This window comes from Xylocopa sonorina, chromosome 8 (assembly GCF_050948175.1).
Source record: "Xylocopa sonorina isolate GNS202 chromosome 8, iyXylSono1_principal, whole genome shotgun sequence".
Taxonomy (NCBI): domain Eukaryota; kingdom Metazoa; phylum Arthropoda; class Insecta; order Hymenoptera; family Apidae; genus Xylocopa; species Xylocopa sonorina.
In genome coordinates this window covers 2,933,477-2,958,954 of record NC_135200.1, presented here as the reverse complement: position 1 = coordinate 2,958,954, position 25,478 = coordinate 2,933,477, and the positions used below count along the sequence as shown (strand labels likewise).

Sequence of the window (25,478 nt, the reverse complement as noted above, 5' to 3'; positions counted from 1 at the left end):
GCGTAGGCGGCATCGTCGTTGAAACGTTTAATACAAAGTGTAACGTACACTTTGTACTTATATTCACAACGGGAAGCCTATCGTCGAACCGTTGATTATTCGGTCAAATTTAATCTGAAACTCAGCAGCTCACTGATTTGTTATTCGACTCCATTTTTTCGCTTCTTCTTATCGTTTAGACTGATGAATAATATAAGAGCATACATACATTGGTACGCTTGACTTTTCCGCGAGAGTAACTGCTGAATTAACGGTTTGCGTGCGTTCATTCTATCACTGCACGATGCTTATGCAGTTATGCACCGTGAGTTACCTACTAATTGTAAGTACGTACTATGCCCAAGTCAGAAACTCGTGTGAACTAAGCAGTTATTTATAGCTAACGAACTAGAGTATGTAAAGTGTAATGCTTTGATAGACTTTGCCGTGAAGTTTTTCCATTGTTTTTATAATCGTGTCTATCCTCACAAAAATACGCATAACATTAAGTAAGATTGCATTTCGCGATAGTTCGGAACGCCAAGATATTTTAAAATATTATTCATTAAATGAAAAGGAAATATTCTGATAATGAAAAATAGTAATATTCCGTCTCCCACTTATACTAATTTTTCACGTTCTTCTTAGATATCGTAATAGGTAGAATATGCTTATTTTTTGATTTAGTAGTCAGTAATGTCGTTTATTCGATCTGTAATCACGATCGTACGAACAGTTGCTGCAAACGGACTTGATCGCGTAAGCGATCAATATCGGACGTGGAAATTAACTTTTAATTCCTTCTTCCAGGGAAACGAATCTTTATAGGAAAATGAAACACATTTCAATCCTTAAATAATATTGGTCATTAATCTGTTTTCCAATTCCTCGATAAAGTCGTTCTTTTTACACCTTGTCCGACTAAATCGGTATTTCAAAGAACAGTTAAAGGATTCGTAAATTCTCGCTAACGGCTTAATATTTATTCAAGTCACTTTACAATTTAAAATATAATAATACGTTGCATTCCGCTTTTTTATTTAAACTTTGAATTATACTTTCAAACCTAATATACAATGGCATCCATCGATATTTTAATAGTATAGAAAAATAGATGATTCTGTCACTATTTGGTAGTGATTGTTTCCAAAGTCAGTTAAGTAACTATGATAGTTATTCCTAGCGACAATCGCGCGAAATGTAAAATATATTCTTGTTGCTTATCATTTGTTTATTGTCAATATCAAAAGCTGTTTATTTAATCAAAATATCCTCAATTTCCGTCAATACACTTTTCCCAACGAGACTTTGATATACAGATGACTGCCTTAAAAATATTCTGATCTTTACCATCATTAAAGAGAATCTCACTATTCGTACGCATCAACCTAATAAAGGTATCTATAAATTAATTTGTTATACGAAGTTATTTCTAAATACGCTCTAACATAGTATACTTCCAATTATCACTTTTGTTTCTGTTTCTTCACATAAGATTTGTGATAAAAGTCATAAAATAGGATGAAATTGATTATAAGGAGGACGATTAGAATGCCAGCATTAATCTCTTGTCCAGGACAGCCAGGAATGTAAGCTCGCACCGCGTGCATGCTCAAAAACACAAATTGCACCTGTTAACAGAAAGAATATAATTAACATATTAAAAGTTCGTCGAGTAAATTGTGTTGCATTGTGTGTAGAGAAAACACTATATTCATTGTCTGATTGAAGAGTTCGATCTATGCTAAGCCTTTTCAATTTATTTATTTATCCTGTTGAAACTGTCGGATTCCGTTTATTATGCTCAGTTACATTCTTCTGTTAACGTCTATTATGTTCAATTTATATGTTAATCAATATTCGATTAAAGAAAACTGTGAGAACGTTGCGATAATTTCTTGATATTTACTTTTAGTAAAATGTTCAAATGAGAATGTCGCATGCGTCTTAATGCGATTTCCACAATCTTGTACTTACCATTTGTGCAATGGTGATGAAAGGTTTTATCGGTGCTGTCAGTTTCTGCATAGACGGACCAAACGACGAAAGCAAATAATACGTGTACATTATCACATGTATCACACTATTAACTAAAGGAACCGTCATGCCCATACCACTGATGAAGTATTTGATACATAACCAACCGAATATAACAGTCGATACATGATGAAACAAGTGTAAGAATGAAATTTGATTGTTCTTCTTCCTGAGGACGAATAAGCCAGTCTCGATGTAATCGATTATTTTCAAATACAGTAAGTACCACGTGATAATAGTGAACTGAAACAAATTAATTTTCATTTCACAATATAATTTGTAGCACATGATATTAATGACTTGAAACAAATTAATTTTTATTCATCACATGGGTAAATCACGCAGATAGGTCGAATGATTTATTTTGCTGACGATTTGGATCTTTTTTTATCACGTTTGTATTGTCCAATTGCTATACACGGGGATCGCAAACATATTATCCTTGACTTTTATATGAATGACATTAAGTGACGATGAGTCTGATCAGAGTATTCGATTGCCACTGAAATAGTACGTGCAGAAAGACTGCGATCACTTAATGACACGTTAACAATAACTTTCACGTTGATCGTTGGAATCATAGCATCGCTACACTTCTTGGACACACTATTCGTTTCAATAAACTTCCAATCGTACCTTATAGGTCTGTGGTGTCCTTAGGAATTTTTCTTCGTGCACGCAATACAGGAAGTAGTCGTCGTACCATCCAGCTTCTAGTATGGCATACACTGCCCACGCGTTTGACATAATTTGAAAAATATTGTAGCATCTGATGAATCCTTTCAACTTGTACGGAGTTCTGTCTTTCATGAATCTGGGTCCACATCGTAAGACGAAGTATAAATACGAGAATGTGATAAGAAGGACGGGCACAGGTGATCTTACGATAAACCAGTCATTTGTTCTTGGATCTGTATAATTTTTGTACGAGTTTCAAATCACTGTAGAAATATTCCTGAACGAGCTTGTACCCTAATTTTCTCACTTACCAGCTACTTCGTTGTTGAAATAGTTATATAATTTTATTAAAGACATGATGCTTCCTCTCTTTCACGTTTACGGCGAACAATTGCAGACACTTACTAGGCATTCTCTACTTTATATATGCTTAGCCAATACGTGTATGCATAGTCATGCACATATTTGGAATATTCATGGGAATGGATTAAGTATAGGTCAAGTAATATTTAAGCGGATGGTAGACTTTATCAATTTTCTGTTACCGTATTATCATTCTAATATCTTCAATCAAAGTTACTGGAACTTTGCATGATATTAATTTTGTATGAATGAAAATTTTTGCCTGAAAATAAATGCTGAGACTTAAATGCTGTTATATGAAAGCAGGAAGTGTAGATCTGCATGTGTACGTTCTCAGGCAATACGAACTCTATAGCAGCACGATACCTTTAATTTCCGATAGCTCTCTACTTCTGGATGACGGGACAAATTTCACGGCGAGTAGATAAAACTTGTGTGCGATCGGTTGCTAACATCTATATAAGCAATACCAGCATTAAGTATCTATCTGTAGCAATAATGAGAATGTTTGCCAGGAATAAAAGATGCTTGTCTTCATTCGGTTCGTAGTTTCACAAAATAAAAGTAAAATATGCGTTCGAGCATAGAACGTAATCTTAAAGGATGATACGATGAAAATTATTGCTTAATATTTGCATTTTCGACGCATTGATGTATAGAAGAATAGATAGATATGTCTAAAAAGAAATCTTTTTGCGTCAATGTTATAATGCCATAATTACGAATATCGTTGATCTTGACCTACATTACCATCCAATTATCACAAAGTTGATGAATGAAATAACTTGCCTCGATTGAAACTGTCGTCAATTGACACGTGCGGATAATCTCGATCAGAGTACATTATCTTAACGCGCGCACTGATCGGCAATTAATTCTGTCTGACCGGACGGACCGTCGTGCCAAAACGTAGAGAGGGAATAAATGGAAAGAGTGCACTGGGTGTCGGGGGTACAGCCGGGCGCCCAGCAGTGTTACGATTGAAGCGGTGTCAAGAGTAGGAAGAAATAAAATTATTATTATTATTATAAGTAAAGTATTTCATACAATTACCTTTATTTTTTATTTTTCCAAAGATGTAGCCCACAGTTAGTTTTCTAGGACATCTCTCAAGCATTTGAACGCTTCGAAAGTTCTTGCGTTTAACAATAATGATTCGATGTATTTGCAAATAATATATATACAGTGGTGCATTGTTTACTTTTTAGATACTTGACCAATTTGTGGTAATACGTTTAGAATGTTATGTAACGAATTGAACAACGTGGTTGTTTGGGACGCTGACTATCAAGCTGAGGTGGAAACTGTGTAGAGTACACAGTAGTGTGTTTTATGGATTCACGTTATAGGAAATCGCATTGCGTAGGAATTTTTCTAATGGTCGCGAAGAAAAACAGAAGCTGCTGACAATGATGAAGGGTACAATGTACTGTTCAATCGGAGTAGATTAAAGTTTGATTATTTGTACGAGAGATGGCGTTAAAAACAATCATTTCAAGTTCACCGTTTTATAGAAAGTCGCGTTACGCAGGAGTCTACTGTATTTAGGAGTATCCACCATACCTCTAAAAAAAGCTGTGCTAAATGATCATAATGGGATTATCATTGGCATTTCTATTAATTTAAGTAAACATATCAATGTCTTTCTTCCTCGTTTCTCAATGGAAGAGGAGAAAAATAGACATTCGCACGAGAATTGAATGCCTAGCGGTATGCTGACGCAAATCGTCAAGTAATTTTTCCCTTTTATCGGGATTGGAAATGATTGTCATCTAGTGAGGAGTAAAATGAAATAAGGTTTCCTTCCTTTGCCAAAAGCGTTGAAAATTGAAGTTGAAAACAATTACCTGTATCAAGAACATTTGATCAGAATAATAAAATAAACATAAACATAAACATCAAAGCAAGAAATTTGTCTGCATTTTTCCAATGCATATTTATATACAATTGAAGGATAATTAAGTTATCTTTATTAATAGTTAATCAATAATTAGGGTTTCAAATGTTCTTATGTCTGTAGAATATTCTAGACTACGAGCAAGAGCGAATGTGCGAAATGAAACAGTTTTTCGCATAAATGTTTTAAAACGACGAGTCAGTTGTTCGTCATCCGTCTTTAGAGTACTACCTCAGTTGAAAAGAACTATCTAACCATTTACAAAATCTTGTAATTCTCCTTAATTAATAAATATCCTACACAGTACATTCAATTATATCTGCGCATTCAGACATATCGTTTATATGTATTAATATATAATACTTAAACTCCACAAATGTGGTTTACTCTCCCTATTTTTATATGCATACATGTGATATTGATTACGTAAATTTAAATAAATTGCTTACATTATTATTTGCTCGTGTGAGCGAATTCGCCATCGTTCCTTTCCAACTCCTTTACATGTCATGATAGAGAGAACATAGATACGTCGAATAAATTATGGTATCCTTCCGATAGGAGCCAACGATCGATCTACGCGGAATGTAAGGTGAAGCGTTGGGGAGACTTTAAACAGAAAATTCTAATTTCTTAGGTCTGCTAGGTCTACTAGGTCTTTTTATTAATAAAAGCTGTTCGGTTCCCGAAAACCATAGATTTCAAAGTTCATCCCATATTTCATTACGAAATTTATGCCATGGTCAGGATGACTGCTTTTTTTAAGAAGGGTCTTAATTTTTCTTTCTGCCATCTAGGTGCCAAATTCAGATGGTACATGACTTCACGCATACTTCGCAATTCCTGGTCTTAACTTGTCTCAATAGCATGCACCGTGTCGTACATCTCCTCATTTTTTGCATCCCTCGAGATAACTCAACCAGACTACGACTACATGGACATCTCCAATAAATTTTCTACGGACTTTTACTCACCTTTACCTCTCCTGTTTCTCTGCCTTCCCGCGCTTTTTAACATCTTTCCACTTTTTCCCCACTCTATACTTTTCCGTCCATCCAACTCATCATCTCGACACACCTTCACATCAAGGGACTTACCAATCACCGATCCACAGCTTCCATTTCCACCAGTCCAACCACCCCCGACGACTCCAATCGACTCTATATAATCAAACAGATCTTCGCCCTCAAAATCATTCTACATCGCACTTCAAACCACGCACATATTTAATCCTAAGATACTTGTATATATTGTAAATTAGAAGTGAAATATAAGTTTAAAACTTGAAACCAGATAGTTGATCTTAATCGGTAGCTATCCAGTATACAGAACGATATGTTTCACGGTACAAAAGTTGCTCGGCACTACACACACTACATTGAAGACTCGGACGATACCGATTAAACCTGCTGATTGTAGGCACGTTCTCAGGATTTATCATCTGTAGATCTTGTTGGAATTTACAAAGTTACAATCCATAAACACGATAATATAAAATGTAGAAATTAAGTTCGATGCCCTTCCTTACGGAAATGAATCTTCATTTGTCAAGATATGAAACACATTTCAATCTTTGCACAATATTTTGTTAAATAGTGTAAAAATATACGCTGCACTTTCTTACAGAGGTAGCTTTTAATGTGAGCGGGACCCAAGAGTGATAAATGTATCTGTACAGTAGAAGTCTTTTGTAGAACGTGGCGGTAGTTATTGTATGCGATATTCGTTACCGATATTCACGATTTATTGTACAGAGTCTCTAACGTAGAATACTTCCTACTTATAATTTTTTTTCTTTTTCTGTACGTAATTTTTGTTGTAAAAGTTATAAAATAGGATGAAATTGATGATGAGGTTAAAGATTAGTATACCAGCAGAAATCTTTTGTCCAGGACATTCAGGAATATAAGCTTGTATCGAGTAGCCTATTAGAAACAAAAATTGAACCTGTTAACAGAAGGAATATAATTAAATGAGAAAAGTTGGTGGAGTAAAATGTGTTGTGTTGTCAGTCGGTGTTGTCATCGGCTGACGAAAGGTTTTGATCTGTGCTAAATCTTTTCAATTTATGTATACGTATATCTAAGTCAGCCATATGACGTCAGCCACTCAATAGGAAAAGCCTCTTCAACTTATTTAGTTATGTCATTTACATTTGGTCAGTTGCGTTTGTCTGTTAATGTTTATTATGCGCAATTTATATGTTTAAATAATGCATGCGTAAGTTGAATAATTATAGTACGATTTCACGCTAGAAGGTAAATATTGCATGACGTCGAGTATCGTTGATAACTCTAATTGAACAAACGACACGCGTGCAATAGTTTTCAACTATAAATACGTACTCATTGGTTGTCGCTGCGCGATGACCGTTTGTTAAATCAGATATTTATTTTAATAAAGTGTTTAGAAGGGAAGTTTCATTTTAATACGATTTCTACAATTTTTTACTTACCATTTGCGCAATGGTGATGAAAGGTTTTACCCGTTGTATCAGTTTCTGCATAGACGGACCAAACGACGAAAGCAAATAATACGTGTACATAATCACGTGTATCGAACTATTAACTAAAGGAATCGTCATAGCCATACCACTGACAAAATACTTGGCACATATCCAAGTGTGTATAACAGTCGAAGCGTGATGATACAAGTGTAAGAACGAAATTTGATTGTTCTTCTTCCTGAGGACGAATAAGCCAGTCTCGATGTAATCGATTATTTTCAAATACAGTAAGTACCATATGATAATAGTGAACTGAAACATATTAATTTTTATTCATCAAATGGGAAAATCACGCAGATAGATCGAGTGATTTATTTTGCCGTCGATTTGGATCTTTTTTTATCGCGTTTGTATTGTCCAATTGCTATACACGGGGATCGCAAACATATTATCCTTGACTTTTATATGAATGACATTAAGTGACGATGAGTCTGATCAGAGTATTCGATTGCCACTGAAATAGTACGTGCAGAAAGACTGCGATCATTTAATGACACGTTAACAATAACTTTCACGTTGATCGTTGGAATCATAGCATCGCTACACTTCTTGGAGACACTATTCGTTTCAATAAACATCCAATCGTACCTTATAGCCTTGTGGTGTCCTTGGGAATTTTTCTTCGTACACACAATACAGGAAGTAGTCATTGTACCATCCAGCTTCTAGTATGGTATACACTATCCACGCGCTTGTCACGATTTGAAAAATATCGTAGCATCTGATGAATCCTTTCAACTTGTACGGAGGTCTGTCTTTCATGTATCTGGGTCCACATCGTAAGACGAAGTATAAATACGTGAACGTGATGAGGAGGACAGGCACAGGTGATCTTACGATAAACCAATTATTTGTTCTTGGATCTGTAATTTTCGCATGAATTTCAAATGATTGTGACAATATTCCTGAACGTAGTTTGTACCCTAACCAAGTACGGTGAGGTTGTACTCACTTACCAGCCACTTCGTCGTTGAGATAGTTATACAATTTTATTAGGGTCATGGTCCTTCCTCTTTTCTATCCAGTAAATTTCGCGTAGACATGCACTCCTGCGATAAGCAATAACACACTTACTGTGCATTTCTTACTTTATATATGCTTATTTAATTCATGGTAATATATTTGGAACATTAACCTGTGAATGGATTATGTATAGGTCAAGTGGTAATTTAGCGGATGATGAACTGTGTCAATTATCAGAATAATTGAAACCTTCCAAGGTAATTTTGTGCGAATTAAATTTTTCGTTCGAAGATAAATACCGAGATTGGTAGGTACATACAGACTGAAAATCCTCTATCAAGGCATCAAGTGTATGTTTGCAGGTACGCGTTGTCATTATAGTTCTCCGTTTTATAATTCAGGTACCTCGATAATTTTCAATAGCTTACCTCTAGTATACTATAATCACACTCGACAAATTTCGGGGCTAGTCGATAAAATTTGCGTGTGGTCGGTTGATAACATCTATATATGTACGAGCATTAAATATCTGTCTGTAGCAATAATGGGAATATTTGCCAGGAATAAATGATGCTTATCTCCATTCGATTCATAGTGACACAGAGTAACCGAAAAATATGCGTTCGAATATAGAACCCAGTCTTAAAGCATGATACGATGAAAATTATTGCTAACATTTGCATTTGACATATTGATATACAATAAAGTAGACAGGTATACCCGGTGATATATACATTTTTTTGCATAAACGTTATTGTATTCTAAACATGAATAACGTTGATATTGGCGTACATTATCATCCGATTATGATGATCATAAAGTTGATAGGAAATAATTCACTTCGACTGAAACTGTCGTTAATTGACACGTACAGATAATCTCGATCAGAGTACATTACCTTAACGCACGGAATGAACGGCAAACCCGTTAAAGATGACGTGAAAGCAGACGGAATAATTTCGTCTGACCGGATGGATCGTAGTCCCAATACGTAGAGAGGGAATAAACGGCCAGCAGTTACGATCGAGGTGGCGTCAAGAGCAGACAAAAATGGAATTAATAAATCAACGAAAGAACTGTTGCTCATATGCACTGCACTTTATCACATAAAATCTATAACTTAATGTTACGGTTTTACATGTTTCTACTGGCACGTTAAGTATTTCATTAAGTTATATCTATTATAGAGTGTAAATGATTTTATTGTGACTGGGTATGTGTGAAAGTCTGAATACAATCTATATGTAAGTGTCTGGAGAAAAAAAGGGAATGAATGGAAATCTGAGCAAACGAATCGAGAATGTTCATTAATAGTGATTGTCATCTAATATGGAATGAAGTAAAGTTTCCTTATTTGTTTATTATTAGTTTTTTTTTCAAATGTGTCGAAAATTTGTGTCGCAAACGATTATATGTATCGAGAAAAGTTGATGGGAATAATGATATAAACCAGACTTGAAAAAACCGCGACAACTGGAAATCTTTCATTGTTATGAACATTTACGAAGGCTGAAATTTGTCTAAATCCGTGCAAAGCATATTTATAAAGGGTATTCGGTAACTGGTAGTGTAAAAAATAAGTGAAAACGATAGAATAAGAATTTTTCATCTTAGGCTTTAGTTTCGAGAAAATGGACTTTGAATTTTCGCCGGGTACGGGTGCACTTGATCACGTCTCGTGGATCACATAAATTACGAACAGATAATGAAATAGCTGAAAATGTTGGCCATCCTGGCGAAAACATAATGCTGCTCTTCTGATTAAATATCTATGAACGCTTTCTATGTTATTCGGTTGTTTTAGTGTACGAAAGGCTGCAATAAGCTTTTCTTTCAATTTTTCGCAACTTGTGATTTCTTTGGAATACACAATTGATTTAATATGGCTCCATAAATAAAAGGCAAGCGGAGCTAAGCTCATGAGAGCGTGCTGGCCAAGCTATTGCTTTAACACGACCAATCCAGCCTTGATAATGTTTTAAAAAATTAAGAAAATCTCTCAAAAATAGCCTTTTAGTCAAGAACGTGCAATAAACGAGCCCTTAGAAAACTCCATGTTTTATTGTTCAGTGTACCCGTATTCAAGTACACCTGTATCTGGCAAAAATTCAAAGTTCATTTTCTCGAAAATAAAGCCTGGAATGAAAAATTGTTATTCTACATTTTCGACTTATTTTCTCATCTAAAATTACCCCTTTTTCGATTGTACCACCAGTTACCGAACACCCTCTATATAATATAATATATTCAGTTATATCTGCACATTCAAAGATACTGTTTATATGTAGTAATATAATATATAATGCTTAAAGTCCACAAACGTGGCTTACTCACCCGATTATTGTTGAATTTATGTCCGTTCTTTTCCAACTCCTATATATGGCATGGTAGTGAAAACAGACACGTCGAATAAATAAAAATGTCCTTCCGATAGGAATCAGCAATCGATCGACACGAAATCTGAGAAGAAGTGTTAAAGAAATCTTAAATCAAAAATTTTAATCTCATGTGTTAATTAGTTTTACGTATATTCGTAAAAAGTTGGTTGCGGATACATCCTCAGGATTTATCATCTGTGGTTCTGTTGGAATTTCTAAAGTTACAATCCACAATTGCGACCACCATTAAAAGTTGCCGGAAATGGACGGATCACGTAAGCGATCGATACCAGATGTAGAAATTAAGTCGGTGCCCTTGCTTACGGAAACGAATCTTTATTTGTCGAGATATGAATCACATTTCAATTGTTGGACAATATTTTGTTGAACATTGTAGAAATATACGTTGCACTTTCTCATAAAGGTAGCTTTTAGTGTGAGCAGTGTCCAAGAGTGATAAATGTATCTGTACAGTAGAAGTCTTTCGTAGAACGTAGAAATGACGAAAGTAACAGATGTGTAACATTTCAGGCTTAACTCGATTCAAGGGATGATAATTTCCAAATAGTAGAGATATCTATAAACTGTGACGGTAGTTATTGTATGCGATATCCGTTACCGATATTCACCATTTATTGTACAGAGTCTCTAACGTAGAATACTCCTTAATTGTCATTTTTGTTTCTTTTTCTCTACATAATTTTTACGGTAAAAGTTGTAAAATAGGATGAAATTGATGATGAGGTTAAAGATTAGAATAGCAGCACTAAACTCTTGTCCAGGACAGCCAGGAATATAAGCTTGTATCGAGTAGCTTATTAGAAACACAAATTGCACCTGTTAACGGAAGGAATATAATTAATATGAGAAAAGTTGGTGGAGTAAAATGTGTCGTGTTGTCCATGGAAAAGAATTATATTCACCGGCTGACGAAAGGTTTCGATTTATGCTAACTCTTTTCAATTTATGTATACGTATATCTAAGTCAGCCGTGTGACGTCAGTCACTCAATAGGAAGTGCCTCCACAACCTACTTAGTTATGTCATTTACATTTGGTCAGTAATGTTTGTCTGTTAATGTTTATTATGCGTAATTTATATGTTTAGATAATACATGTACAAGCTGAATAATTATGGTACGACTTCTGGTCAGAAAGTGAGTATTGTATGAGGTGAAGTTTGTTGATAACTCTAATTGAATAAACGACGCATATGACGACGGCGCGTACAATAGTTTGCGGCTAGATTTCTACAATTTTGTACTTACCATTTGCGCAATGGTGATGAAAGGTTTTATCGGTGCTGTCAGTTTCTGCATAGACGGACCAAACGACGAAAGCAAATAATACGTGTACATTATCACGTGTATCGAACAATTAACTACAGGAATCGTCATAGCCATACCACTGACAAAATACTTGGCACATATCCAAGTGTATATAACAGTCGAAGCGTGATGATACAAGTGTAAGAACGAAATTTGATTGTTCTTCTTCCTGAGGACGAATAAGCCAGTCTCGATGTAATCGATTATTTTCAAATACAGTAAGTACCACGTGATAATAGTGAACTGAAACATATTAATTTTTATTCATCAAATGGGAAAATCACGCAGATAGATCGAGTGATTTATTTTGCCGTCGATTTGGATCTTTTTTTATCGCGTTTGTATTGTCCAATTGCTATACACGGGGATCGCAAACATATTATCCTTGACTTTTATATGAATGACATTAAGTGACGATGAGTCTGATCAGAGTATTCGATTGCCACTGAAATAGTACGTGCAGAAAGACTGCGATCATTTAATGACACGTTAACAATAACTTTCACGTTGATCGTTGGAATCATAGCATCGCTACACTTCTTGGAGACACTATTCGTTTCAATAAATTTCCAATCGTACCTTATAGCCCTGTGGTGTCCTTGGGAATTTTTCTTCGTACACGCAATACAGGAAGTAGTCGTCGTACCATCCAGCTTCTAATATGGCATACACTATCCACGCGTTTGTCACAATTTGAAAAATATTGTAGCATCTGATGAATCCTTTCAACTTGTACGGAGTTCTGTCTTTCATGAATCTGGGTCCACATCGTAAGACGAAGTATAAATACGAGAATGTGATAAGAAGAACGGGCACAGGTGATCTTACGATAAACCAGTCATTTGTTCTTGGATCTGTATAATTTTTGTACGAGTTTCAAATCACTGTACAAATATTCCGGAACGAGCTTGTACCCTAATTTTCTCACTTACCAGCTACTTCGTTGTTGAAATAGTTATACAATTTTATTAAAGACATGATGCTTCCTCTCTTTCACGTTTGCTACGAACAATAACAGACACTTACTATGCATTTCCCATTTTATATATGCTTAGTTGATAAATGGTAATATATTTAGAATATTAACGAGCGAATGGATTAAGTGCAGGTCAAATGGTAGCTAAGCGAATGATCAATTATCTATTATTGTAACGTCATTCCAATATTTTCGAAATCAGATTTACCGAAACATTGCTGGGTATTAATTTTGTACGAATTAAAATTTTCGTTCGAAGATAAATACCGAGGTTGATTGGTACATACAGACTGAAAGTCTTCTATCAAGGCAGAATGCATATGTCTGCAGGTGCGCGTTGTCATTGTAATTCTCAGTTTTATAATTCAGGTACTTCGATAATTTCCAATAGCTGTTTACCTCTAGTATACTATAATTTCACTTGATAAATTTCGGGGTGAGTCGATAAAATTCGCGTGTGATCGGTTGATAGCATCTTTATATGTACGAGTATTAAATATTTATCTCTGGCAATAATGGGAATGTTTGCCAGGAATAAATGATGCGTGTCTCTATTCGGTTTGTATTGGCATAGAATAAAAGTAAAATGTGCGAATTCCAACATGGGCAGGTGTATATACATTATATATGGCTGGCTATATATACATTTGTTTGCATATCGTTATTGTGCCATAAAGACATCTAACGCTAATGTTGGCCTACATTATCATTAGATTATGATGGTCACAAAGTTCATCGAAAATAATTTACCTTGATCGAGATTGTCGTCAATCGTTGAGTTGGGTAATGTCAGCCTTTGTCTCATAATGTAGGCGTGATTTAAACCGAAAACACTACGCTTGGTAGCGTCAAGAGCAAACAAAGGTCAAATCATTGCATAGGATCAGTGTTTCCAAAATTTTCGATATTTGTGTATCCCTTTTATAATATCCGTAACACTGAAAATCTCTTGTCGAAAAAATGAGGATAAAGTAAGGTTATTGCGGCAAGCACAGTCAATGCCCGGTACATCGTGTACCTCTACCAAATATTACCCGCTTTTCAGGAGGTACGCGTACAATTGTTTAAGAAACGCTGGCATAGACGAATGAGTTGTTGCTTAAAAATGCAAAAGTATCTCTCGAGGTAGGTCTCATTATTCTAAGGTAATGTAGTTTTCGAACGTGTTAAACAAAAACCAGTGAAAGTTTACTACTTACAGATCGGTGTTACATTGTATCTGTCCTTCCTCGTCTATATCCGAATGCGTTGAATTGAAGATGCGTTTAAAGGTGCATTTTTATTATGCACCACTACGATTCGAAAGGGGGCAAGTATCTTATGAACTGATCGTATTCGAGTTTGATCGACCTAGAGGTATCTGACGATTGATAATTATCAAGGTATCCGAAAGGCTACTCGAAGGTATCGGGCTGCTCTACTATTGGTACAATCGTCAAATTTTCAGGACTGTCTAACGTGGTTCATTAACCAATTTTTTTTATTTAAACAATTATCCAGATCAACATGTCAGCCATTCTGCCCATCTTCATTTTTCATCTTCATTTGATCAGTTGTGTTTGTCTTTTAATGTCTAATATGCCCAATTTATGTGTTTAGCAAAATTTGATAAAAGAAAACTTTTTAAAAAGGGAATGATAAAAGATAACTGATCGAACGACACGCGTGCAATAGTTTTCAGTTATATGTACGTTCTCATTGATTGCCAGTGCGCGATGACCGTTTATTAAAACTGACATTTGCTTTTAGTAAAGTGTTTAGAAGGGAAGATTCGTTTCGATACGATTTCTTACATTTTTTACTTACCATTTGTGCAATAGTGACGAATGGTTTTACTGGTCGTACCAGCTTCTATATGGTCGGCCTGAACGACGAAAGGAAATAATACGTGTACATCATCGCCTGCATTGAACAATTAACTATAAAAGTCGTCAGAGTCGTACCACTGACAAAGTATTTGATGGAGATCCAGGTGATTAGGACTGTCAAAACGTGGAGATACAAGTGCAAGAACGAAATTCGATTTTCCTTCTCCTTGGGGACGAATAGGCCAGTCTTGATGAAATCGATTAGTTTCAAACACAGCACATACCACATGATATTAGAAAACTGAAAAAAATAAATTCTTATTTTTCTCACACAGGAAAATCATGCAGATAGATCGAGTGATTTATTTAGCCATGTACTTGAATCTTTTTGTATCGGGTTTGCGTTAAGGACTTACCTAATTGTAGTTTTTGAACGAAAGAGTGTTATGGGTTTCCAGCATTTGAATTTCTGTGGACGAAAGTGATTAAATATTGATGAGTTTAATCAGAGTTTTCGATTGCCTCTGTGATCATTTAATGACGCTTCAACAATAACTTTTGCGTTGATCGTGTGGCATCGCCACACTTCTTAGAAACACTATTCGTTTCAATAAACTTCCAATCATACCTGATAGGCCTGAGATGTCTTTAGGTATCTTTCTTCGTGTGAAAGGGAGGTGATTCTACATGGAAAAATAAGTCGAAAATATAGAAGAACAATTCTTCATTCGAGGCTTTGTTTTCGAGAAAATGGATTTTGAATTTTCGCCGGGTACGGGTGCACTTGATCACGTCCCGTTGTAATGGATCTTACTATAAATCAGTCTCGATAGATCACGTAAATTACGAACAGATAATGAAATAGCTGAAAATGTTGGCCATCCAGGTCAAAACATAATTCTGCTCTTCTAATTAAATTTCTATGAACGATTTCTAAGGTATTCGGTTGTTTTAATGTACGAAAGGCTGCAATAAGCTTTTCTTTCAATTGTTCGAAACTTGTGATTTCTTCGGAATACACAATTGATTTAATATGGCTCCATAAGTAAAAGTCAAGCGGAGTTAAGCTCAGGAGAGCGTGATGGCCTAGCTGTTGTTCCACCACGATCAATCCAACTTTTGTAATGTGGGTTTAAAAAACTCTCACAGCTAGGAAAACGTTTCCGTGATATTGGAAATGTTTATCAACATAACTTCAATCGAAACAATTATCTACAGTGAGATCTGTTACAACGGGATGTGATCAAGTGCATCCGTACCCGGCAGAAATTTAAAGTCGATTTTCTCCAAAACAAAACCTCAAACGAAAAATTGTTATTCTATATTTTCGACTTATCTTTTCATGTAGAATCACCCCTTTTTCGGTTGTACACTATCGGTTGTAGCATCTAATGAACCCTTGCAACTTGTACGGAGGAAACTGTCTTTCATGTATCTGGGTCCACATTGTAAGTCGAAGTATAAATATGACAACATGATGAGAAGGATGAGCACAGGTGATCTTACGATAAACCTCGCGTAAACATTCACGCCAGTGATGAGCAATAATAAACAGTTACCATGGATGTCACAGTTTGTACGTACGTAACCAGTTGATACCAATTCATAGTAATATACATGTAATATTAACCATCGAATAGATCAAGTATAGGTCACTGCTATTTAAACTGATCGTGTACTATACCAAACGAGTCGTTCAAACTCGGGTACGATCAGTTCATAAGATGCTTGTCTTCGTTCGATTTTTTCGATCTAACCACACATAATATAAATTGCGTGAATTTAATTACGTGAAGTAAATCGCTTACATTATTACATTATGTTTGTGCGAGCAGAAATTGCGTTCACCCTTTTGCAATATCTTTAGAAGCCATGATAGAGAAAACGCGATATTTGAGGAGAAGAAGTGGAGAAATCTCAAATAAAGAATTTTAATCTTTCAAAACATTTAAAAAGTTGGTTGCAGATACGTCCTCAGGATTTATCATCTGTGATTCTGTTGGAATTTGTAAAGTTACAATCCACAATCACGACCCCCATTAAAAGTTAACGCAAATATTTGGACGTATCAATAAGTAAGCGATCAATACCAGATGTAGAAATTAAGTCGGTGCCGTTCCTTACGAAAACGAATCTTTACTTGTCGGGTCATGAAACACATTTCAATTCTTGCACAATATTTTGTTCAACAATGTAGAAATATACGTTGCACTTTCTCACGAAAGTAGCTTTTACTTTGAACAGTGAGCATTATGAAATAAATAAAATAAAATATTATAACTTATCAGAAGCGATAATGAAAGTGAACGTAGAAATGGCGAAAGTAACAGATGTGTAATATTGCGAGCTTAACTTGGTTCAAGGGATGATAATTTTCAAATAGTGGAGATATTTATTATATGAACTGCGACGGTTGTTAATGTGTGCGATATTCGTTACCGTTATTCACGGTTTATCGTATAGGATCCCTAATGAAGAATACTTCCTAATTATCATTTTTGTTTCTTTTTCTCTATATAATTTTTACGGTAAAAGTTGTAAAATAGGATGAAATTAATGATGAGGTTAACGATTAGGATGGCAGCATTAATCTCTTGTCCACGACAGCCAGGAATATAAGCTTGTATCGAGTAGGTTATTAGAAATACAAATTGCACCTATTAACAGGAGGAATGTAATTAATATGATAAAAGTTAGAAGAGCAAAATGTGTTGTGTTGTTCATGAGAAAGAACTATATTCAGCCTATCAATAGGAAGCGTCACCATCAACTTAGTTATGTCATGTTCATCTCTAATAATAGTAATAAGTCAATAATGGGAGACAATTACGATGATTTATAAATAATTAAAAAGAAGAATGATAAAAAGTAAGTAGAAACGTCAGATGGCGTACACGCTATATTAGATTAACTAATCTGACGTTTGCTTTCAGTGAAATTTTTGGCCGAAGACGTTCGCTTTAATACTATACTTACCATTTGCGCAATGGTGATAAAAGGTTTTACCCGTGTTATCAGTTTCTGCACAGACGGGCCGAATGATGAAAGCAAATAATACGTGTACATTATCACGTGTATCGAACTATTAACTATAGGAATCGTCATGCCCACACCACTGATGAAGTATTTCATACATAACCAACTGAACAAGACTGTCGAGACGTGATGATATAAGTGCAATAACGAAATTTGATTTTGTTTCTTTCTAAGGACGAATAAGCCTGTCTCGATATAATCAGCTAATTTCAAACACAATATGTACCACGATATGTTGAGGAACTATAACAAATTAGTTTATATTTGTCACGTATAAAGAATCCACGCAGACCGATGGAGTAGTTAAATTTGTTAGTAGTTTGAATCTTTCTCAATCGTACTACCTTGTTCTTCTCAGTTTTGCATCTAAATTCGTGTGAAAGGAATGAATTGTCGAACCTTTGTTTTAATATCAAGTAGTTCATCTCTACCGATCAACACCTAGTTCATCGAGTGTTCGAGCTTTACTGTTAATCGTTTCAACCGTAGAATTGTAGCTAAACTTCGAGAAGATGTTGACATTCATTTATCGAACATTCAATCGTACCTTATAGGCCTGAGGTATCCTTAGGAATTTTTCTTCGGGCACACAATACAGGAAGTAGTCGTTGTACCAGCCAGCTTCCAGTACAGAATACACTATCCATACGTTTGTAACGATTTGAAAAATATTGTAGGATCTGATGAATCCTTTCAACTTGTACGGAGGTCTGTCTTTCATGTATCTGGGTCCACATCGTAAGACGAAGTATAAATACGAGAATGTGATGAGGAGGACAGGCGCAGGTGATCTTACGATAAACCAGTCATTTGTTCTTGGATCTGTGCAATTTTTATACGAATTTCAAATAATTGCCAAAATATTTCTGCACAAAATTTAAACTAATTTTGTTCACTCACCAGATATTTCTGTGTTTAAATAGTTGTAGTATTCTATTAGAGTCATGGTGCTTCCTCGTTTCTGTTTAACAAATATCGCGGTATCATTCACGCCTGCAGCAAACAATAATAAATGATTACTATGCATTTCTTACATTATATATACATGGTTAATTCATGGTAATATGTTGGGAATATTAATTAGCGAATAGACCAAGGATAGGTCATTCGTATTAAACTGAATGACGTACTTTCTCCAACATTTTGTCTCATTCTTTCAATACCTTCCGAATCGGTCGATGTTAGATACCTTTCTCGACTCGTTTTACAAGTTTCAAGAACACGTGGTTTTGTCGATTTAGCTTGACTCTCTTCAATTTGATCGGGCTACATGGTGTTAGTTACTATGATAACTGCTATACGTATAGCGTACTATTTTTCTTTTTCTTGTTTCTTTATGGTTTTTGTCAAAATTATGCCTTTTAATTGTCCGAACACAGTGAGAAGGAGTACACTCGTTACATCATCACTATTTACATTAACTTGTTTTTAATATTATATATGAATGTATACATATTTATACAAACAATGCTGGTTTTGCCCTTTATTGTCATTACCATTCGATTATGATAATCATGGTATTCAAAATCATTGACATTTGATCAACTGAAGTACGTACGTATACATACATTACGTTGCGCGTACAACATAACATTTAATGACAGTATTTATAAGTATTAGATATATGTGTTAGTACATATTTATATTTCACACGTATATAGATATTATCTAGACCACTGCTACATGGTTAATACGCATACAAATGTATATCGTGTACATTAGTTTGTTGGCGATCACTGGTTTTTAACTCGTTCAGTACTTTGCTATAAGGGCTCGTTATATTTTTACAAGCACTTAATTCAATTTCTATGTGTTCCTGTAATTGCAATTCAATGTAGGTTATACATTGTTATCTGCAATAAATTTGCTTAATATGTTCATAATGATATTTAATAGCCTTTAATTCCGCTAGACTTCTTTTACACTCAAGAGTAATTTGTTTATCTCTTATCAGCTCTCAGTCTCTGATCCTCCAATAATTTTAATAGACTCTAACTTCTACTTTGTCTTACTCTACGTAAGCAATTAAGTAGTAAGTCTATTTAATAACCGACGTCGGAAGTCATTACCATTAGAACTACTTGCACGTGGAATTTCTTATGTCTTAAATGTTTTTACGACCATTGTCCGATGGATATTAAAACATTAATTCTCGATTATTTGTATAACTAAAATTGATAATACATACTCCTTGTTTTTACCATTGAGAGAGACAATCGGAGAGTCAGTTGTAGATAATTAAATTGTGTGTAATGACTTGCATAATCAGTGGTGATTGGTCAGAAATAAATGAAAGCACTGCATATGCAGTAACTGTGAATGTATTAACACGTTTCGCGTCCGATTGATTTTTTAATCTTTTCCGTTTACGCCACGTGGCGCGTACAACACACCCCGTGCTTTACGATCGTTGTTGCTTCTGACGTATGCTTTACATAAAAGCTTATTTCCATTTCTCCTTTTCTAATAAGAACTTCATACTCCCCACGTGGCAACCGTTTGAGAACCTGTTTTAAGTATCGTAATAAACGAGTGTTCCGCAACCCTTTATCTTCCGCAGCATACCAAACTTTTTTCGGACAATCCCGTGGCACCCTATAAATAAAAGCTTGTTAGATAAAGAACACAATAAAATCTGTACTCTATATTTTGATGGTTTTATTCAGATATCCCTCGAATGACACGATTAATTAGTACAGGGCTGTTGGTTGTAATTCAAAAGATTAATTAAGAAAACACTGAAAAAATAAGAATACAACTTTTTAATGCATTTTTAGTTGTAAAATATCAGTTGTAGAAAAATAACGTAAGATTCGTTCGATTCAGGAAAGTGAAAGTTGAAAGTGTATAAGTTAAAATTTGACAAACGTAATAATTTTTTAATTACGTATGTTCTCGAATCACTCTCACTCTCCAAAGATTGATTTGTCCTAATTTAATGATAACATTCTCAACTTCGTATAATTAGAATTCTGGTGCTATTCGAGGGATACCTTGTTGATTTGGCTCTGTACTGGAAAATGCTAGCCGAAGTTAATTTTCAAAGCCTTTTGAACACGATCGTTTGACACTTTTAGTTAGAACCAGTGACGAAGAACTTTGATTTGAGAAACTCATAATTAATGCGGTGGTTGAAAAATGGAATTATTTTGGAGAAAATCGTAGTACACCCACGATCAGCTGGCGGCACACTAGTAGTGAGTCATAACTTGCAACTACCGTGAGTTTCTTGTACGGTCTTCGTGAACCAGGCTCTTGTATTAATTAATGTTCAACAGTATACATATATTCGTTATTACTGCCTCTAGTATAAACTATTGTCAATCCAATCCAAAGAAATTTACTCAACCGATTATTTTGTTTATTTCAAACGATTCCGATGTTATAATCAAAGTGAGTATTACTTATTTGTTATAGCTGCTTACAATTTTCTTAATGGCAGAAAAAGTTTTTCCGGTCCTGTTACTGAAACGATCGTCGACTTCAATTACAGACACGGTGCTGGTACAGCAAGTGGACTTTCTGGAGACCATTTTGGAGGAGACGTCGGACGACCTGCAGAGCGACTCTGATCGAAGCGGGACCACGTACTGGGTCGGCTCTGATTCTGAAAACGAGAGCGTGATACGTATCCGAGGGAAGCAGAGATCGGCAGGTAAGAAATGCAAAGAGAAACGGTACGTCGCGAATTTGATATGTACTTTCTGGCCACTGTACGAGCGATTTAACAATATAAATCTAAAAATACCAGAGCTCTTGGACTAGGCTGTCGACTGTTAATTTGCCAGCTAATCGGCTCGCGTGTGTGTCTGTGCGTGTCACGCGTTTCGTTACCTCCTGTAGATTGTGAAACAATTTCGTTGTTAGGTCAAATATATTTTATCAACAATTTATTTAACTTACACTTGAGCGATTCTATTGTTCCATCGACAGAGATTGCGACTAAAAAGTGAAAATTGTTCGACAGATGGTAGAAAGTCGAAAAAAAACTAGTATCTAACTTGTCATCCAATTTCTTTTTGGCCAATTCGATAACGATTGGTGTCGATGTAAAAAAGGACGTAAATATGAAACTGAAAGATCAGAATCCTTCGAGTATGCAACCGTCGCGACATACTTGCACATTCGGTTGCTGTTTCTAGGCGTCGTGGCCGGATTTTATATACTTTGTTTTTCGTTTCTGCCAATTATTCATTAAACAGTACGTTTCATCCACGCAGAATCTATTAGATGGGCATTAATCGATTTTCGTTATAAATACGAAGAATTGCTTAGATCATCACGCTCCAAATATATCGTCTTTTCGTTTCTCTCTAATTTATTCCACTATTTACGATCTCATTGTATAATTAAAGAATTTATCATTACTCTCAAAGCGGATATTGCATTTTATTAATATTACAGGTAGAATATTAAATGGAAATATTCACTTACCATTCATACATACATATTTGTCACTGTTATTATCACTATGTTGTTTATTTATGATGAAAAAGTTTCTTTTTCATTCGACGGTGACATCGTTCGTTTGCATTTACGATTTTCTTCCGTTGCATCTGATATTAGTTCACCTTCATCGTGATTCATATAGGATTACTATAGGCTAGCCGGTTCGATTCCACGTGCCTGAAAATAATCACGCGAAAATAAACCAACAGATGAACGCGCGTCGTCGTGCAAATTCAATCGGCACTGTTCCCAGACTTGGAAAGAATTTCGTGGCCCGGTCGACGGGATCGGATTCGATCGAAACGTGCTACGTGCGCGGATCAATCAACGGTTTATTTTCCCACTCTCTCCTCTTTGTACGCGCAAGACTTAATCGCGCAATTTATTCGCATTGCTTTCCATACACGAGTGCTATTAATGTCATAGACTCAAATTTCATTAACAGCGTTTCACCTCGCGAGTTACATGACTGATTTATGAATACGTCATTAATTATGCATCGATTAGATTTAGTTTTAGAACAATACAGACCTCTTTGACATAACACTTCAATATTAATTTTTCCTTCCTGATGATTTAATTTTGCAACCGCCAACACATCGCGTTTAATGTACTTGCTGCCTCCAGGAAAAGGTTAAAAATTGACTCCTTCTGAGAGTTTGAAGATCGGTTAACCGTGCAGAGTTACATTACGAATAAGCACGAGCTAGATTGCCACGCGGATGGTATTCTCAGTCGCTGAAGTAAGTGCAACGTAGCGTAAAGTTTCACAGAGCCCTCGAAAATTCCTCGAACATGGGAATAAAATTTGCCAGACGCGTGTAGAAGGCAACGAGAGATCTGTTTACATATATTCATACTCCAATGGCTTCGCGTATCCCGCGGTAGAAAGAGGTGGGAAGTAAAGAAGGTAACATCAGAGGGCGTAGTTAATTATTGTCGCGATTAGTACTCGATTCGCAGCCTGATTCGCAAAGTCGAAGTCACGGAAATGGATCTTGGGCGTTTTTACACGCCTCCGTCATCGGTTAGCCTCGCGTCGCAGTCAGGAAGCCGTGGCTCGTTCAACCGGAAACGACGCTTACACGGCGGTCACCGGTTGTCGAGTTCGTGACCGTCGCGGGACACGTGATCGACGGCACGGGGCCCCGTTAACGGCTCGTTAATCGACAGACGACACGTTTCACGGCGTGATCCATTCGATCGCGACGCCTATCGCCATCGATCGGCCCCCTTAATGGGGCCGCATTTGCATTTTCATCACCGTAGCCATGGGTTTCGCGTTGGAATTCAATTAGCTATCATGTCATCGCCGCGTTGCTCTATCGGTCGTAGGGGGTTTGTTTTTATCGACGGAGGAGGCTTCGCTGTACGCATGCAGGGCGTCCTATCACTATCCTTTCCTTTCTCAACCGCTTGCGATAATATATTTTAAACGAATATAAATTACAGCAACATTTCAGAGCTATACTTAATATAATAATTGTTTGCTAGTAGCAGCCGAGAAACTGTCCTTTCAAGTCAATTTCGAATAGAACACTTTAAATAGTGATTCACAGTGCAAACGGTTAATGAAAATATATTTATTCGGGATTCAATAGTTTCGACGTGATATAGTAAATGTTATCGTTAGCTTTCGCTGTTCGAGTATTTTTGGTTTTATCGCGCCAGACTTTTAAGAGGCGTTCAACCAGTACAAAATGTGACGCTCACGTGCAAACGATACTAAACTCACAGTAGCGGATATAATAGCGTGTTTTCGTCTCGATCTACTATGGAACAGCGTAAACACGAACATTGAACATGCCGTGGACACGGACGTAATTTACAGTTTATTTAAATAGAACATTACTTAAACTTACATGTACAGAGCAAACATTTGCTTCGAATCATCTGATCCAGATTACTCGTTTCAAACCTATCGCGTATAAAATGTCCACGACTAATCTAATCTAACTCAAACCTTATGCCGCTCTACTAGTTTACCGTGTAACTCGAGCGATATCGTAGAATCGAGGAATTACTGGCAAAACAACGAACTCGTAACGTTAAAAACACAAGTTTAACACAAGAAACCCGAGATCCTCGATAGAGTACAAACTTAGCAATCGCTCTTTGGTATTCTCTCCTCGGACAGACATCGTGTTTTTGTCGACGTTCGATCGTTTGAGCGGCGGTGGTTCGAGTAAGCGGCGGCTAGTCGCTCGAAGCTGAGAAAGTAGCTCAAGCGATCGTTCCGCCGTTATTCTTCCGATGCGAGGTGATTAGAGGCAAGCGCGTTCACCGTATCCGTGTTTCTCTGCTGATTTCTCGGTAGACGGTAGCGGGAGCGACTGCAATTCGGTGGTGCCGAAGAAGAGGCGGCGCAAGTACAGCGGGACCAGCGAACGCGAACATCAGACGGTGTTCGACGATTATCCGGCGTCGCCTAGGTCCTCCAGGTCGTCCGCGTCCTCGAGGTCCAGCTCGTTGCTGCAGTTCGAGTCGCTGGAGAGGACCTGCGCCACGCTCTCGCCGTCCAGCTACAGCTTCGACTCGCTCGAGTATCCGAACCGATCGAACGCCTCGCATCCGGGGAACACGTCCCCGGACAGCCTCGAGCAGGACTACGAGAAGGTCCTGCCGAATGGTTTCGGCGCCACGGCCGACCACTTCGCCAGGATCAGGCCGTATCGCAGCTTCGAGAGCCTGGACACGTGCCAGAAGGAGGAGGAGTTCGATCACGGCGGCCTGACCAATGGATTCACACCCTTGTACCTGAAACGAAACCTGGACCTGTCGAGAACGAGGAGCAACGGCTACCGCCGGCCGAGGTAAGACCTCTCTATCGAATTTCAACAAAGGTTCCAAGTAAATTGATTACCGATTTTTTTAATACATTTATCTGGTAACGTAAGTGTTTCTCTGTGGTAAACAGTTTGAAAATATTTCGCTCCTTATTAAAAACAGTGAACACAACAGACCAGGAAACAGATTCGTATTAAAATTCGTCTGGCTTTCGAGAGATAAGTTTCTGCTCTGTGAAAGCTCGGGTACTACCGTAGATAAGCGTCTTCTTTCGTTATTTACAAGCGAAAGTCG

General features: G+C 36.5%; 4 protein-coding genes across 14 annotated transcripts in view; 1 reads left to right on the top strand and 3 right to left on the bottom strand.

Annotated features, from left to right (window-relative positions):
- LOC143426257 (uncharacterized) overlaps positions 1-25,478 on the top strand; it is a 99,722-nt gene that overhangs the window by 14,987 nt on the left and 59,257 nt on the right. For all 11 annotated transcript variants that reach the window (XM_076899555.1, XM_076899554.1, XM_076899553.1 and 8 more), the window contains exons 3-4: positions 21,442-21,603; positions 24,715-25,210. In XM_076899555.1, coding sequence (XP_076755670.1) covers positions 21,442-21,603; positions 24,715-25,210 — 658 coding nt within the window. The remainder of the gene's footprint in view (positions 1-21,441; positions 21,604-24,714; positions 25,211-25,478) is intronic.
- LOC143425989 (very long chain fatty acid elongase 1-like) lies at positions 1,074-3,051 on the bottom strand. The gene is made up of 6 exons (XM_076899090.1): positions 3,006-3,051; positions 2,653-2,927; positions 1,957-2,259; positions 1,450-1,610; positions 1,272-1,367; positions 1,074-1,158 (listed from the first exon to the last, which is right to left on the bottom strand). Exons 1-6 carry the CDS (start codon positions 3,049-3,051, stop codon positions 1,074-1,076), a joined length of 966 nt encoding a protein of 321 aa, XP_076755205.1.
- On the bottom strand, positions 6,543-8,473 carry LOC143425988 (very long chain fatty acid elongase 1-like). The gene is made up of 9 exons (XM_076899089.1): positions 8,417-8,473; positions 8,049-8,323; positions 7,875-8,005; positions 7,410-7,638; positions 7,300-7,312; positions 7,197-7,248; positions 7,108-7,127; positions 6,735-6,879; positions 6,543-6,624 (listed from the first exon to the last, which is right to left on the bottom strand). The coding sequence occupies exons 1-9, from the start codon at positions 8,460-8,462 to the stop codon at positions 6,543-6,545; spliced, it is 993 nt and encodes a 330-aa protein (XP_076755204.1). The 5' UTR covers positions 8,463-8,473.
- LOC143426277 (very long chain fatty acid elongase AAEL008004-like) lies at positions 11,474-13,131 on the bottom strand. The gene is made up of 4 exons (XM_076899623.1): positions 13,061-13,131; positions 12,708-12,982; positions 12,069-12,371; positions 11,474-11,638 (listed from the first exon to the last, which is right to left on the bottom strand). The coding sequence occupies exons 1-4, from the start codon at positions 13,104-13,106 to the stop codon at positions 11,474-11,476; spliced, it is 789 nt and encodes a 262-aa protein (XP_076755738.1). The 5' UTR covers positions 13,107-13,131.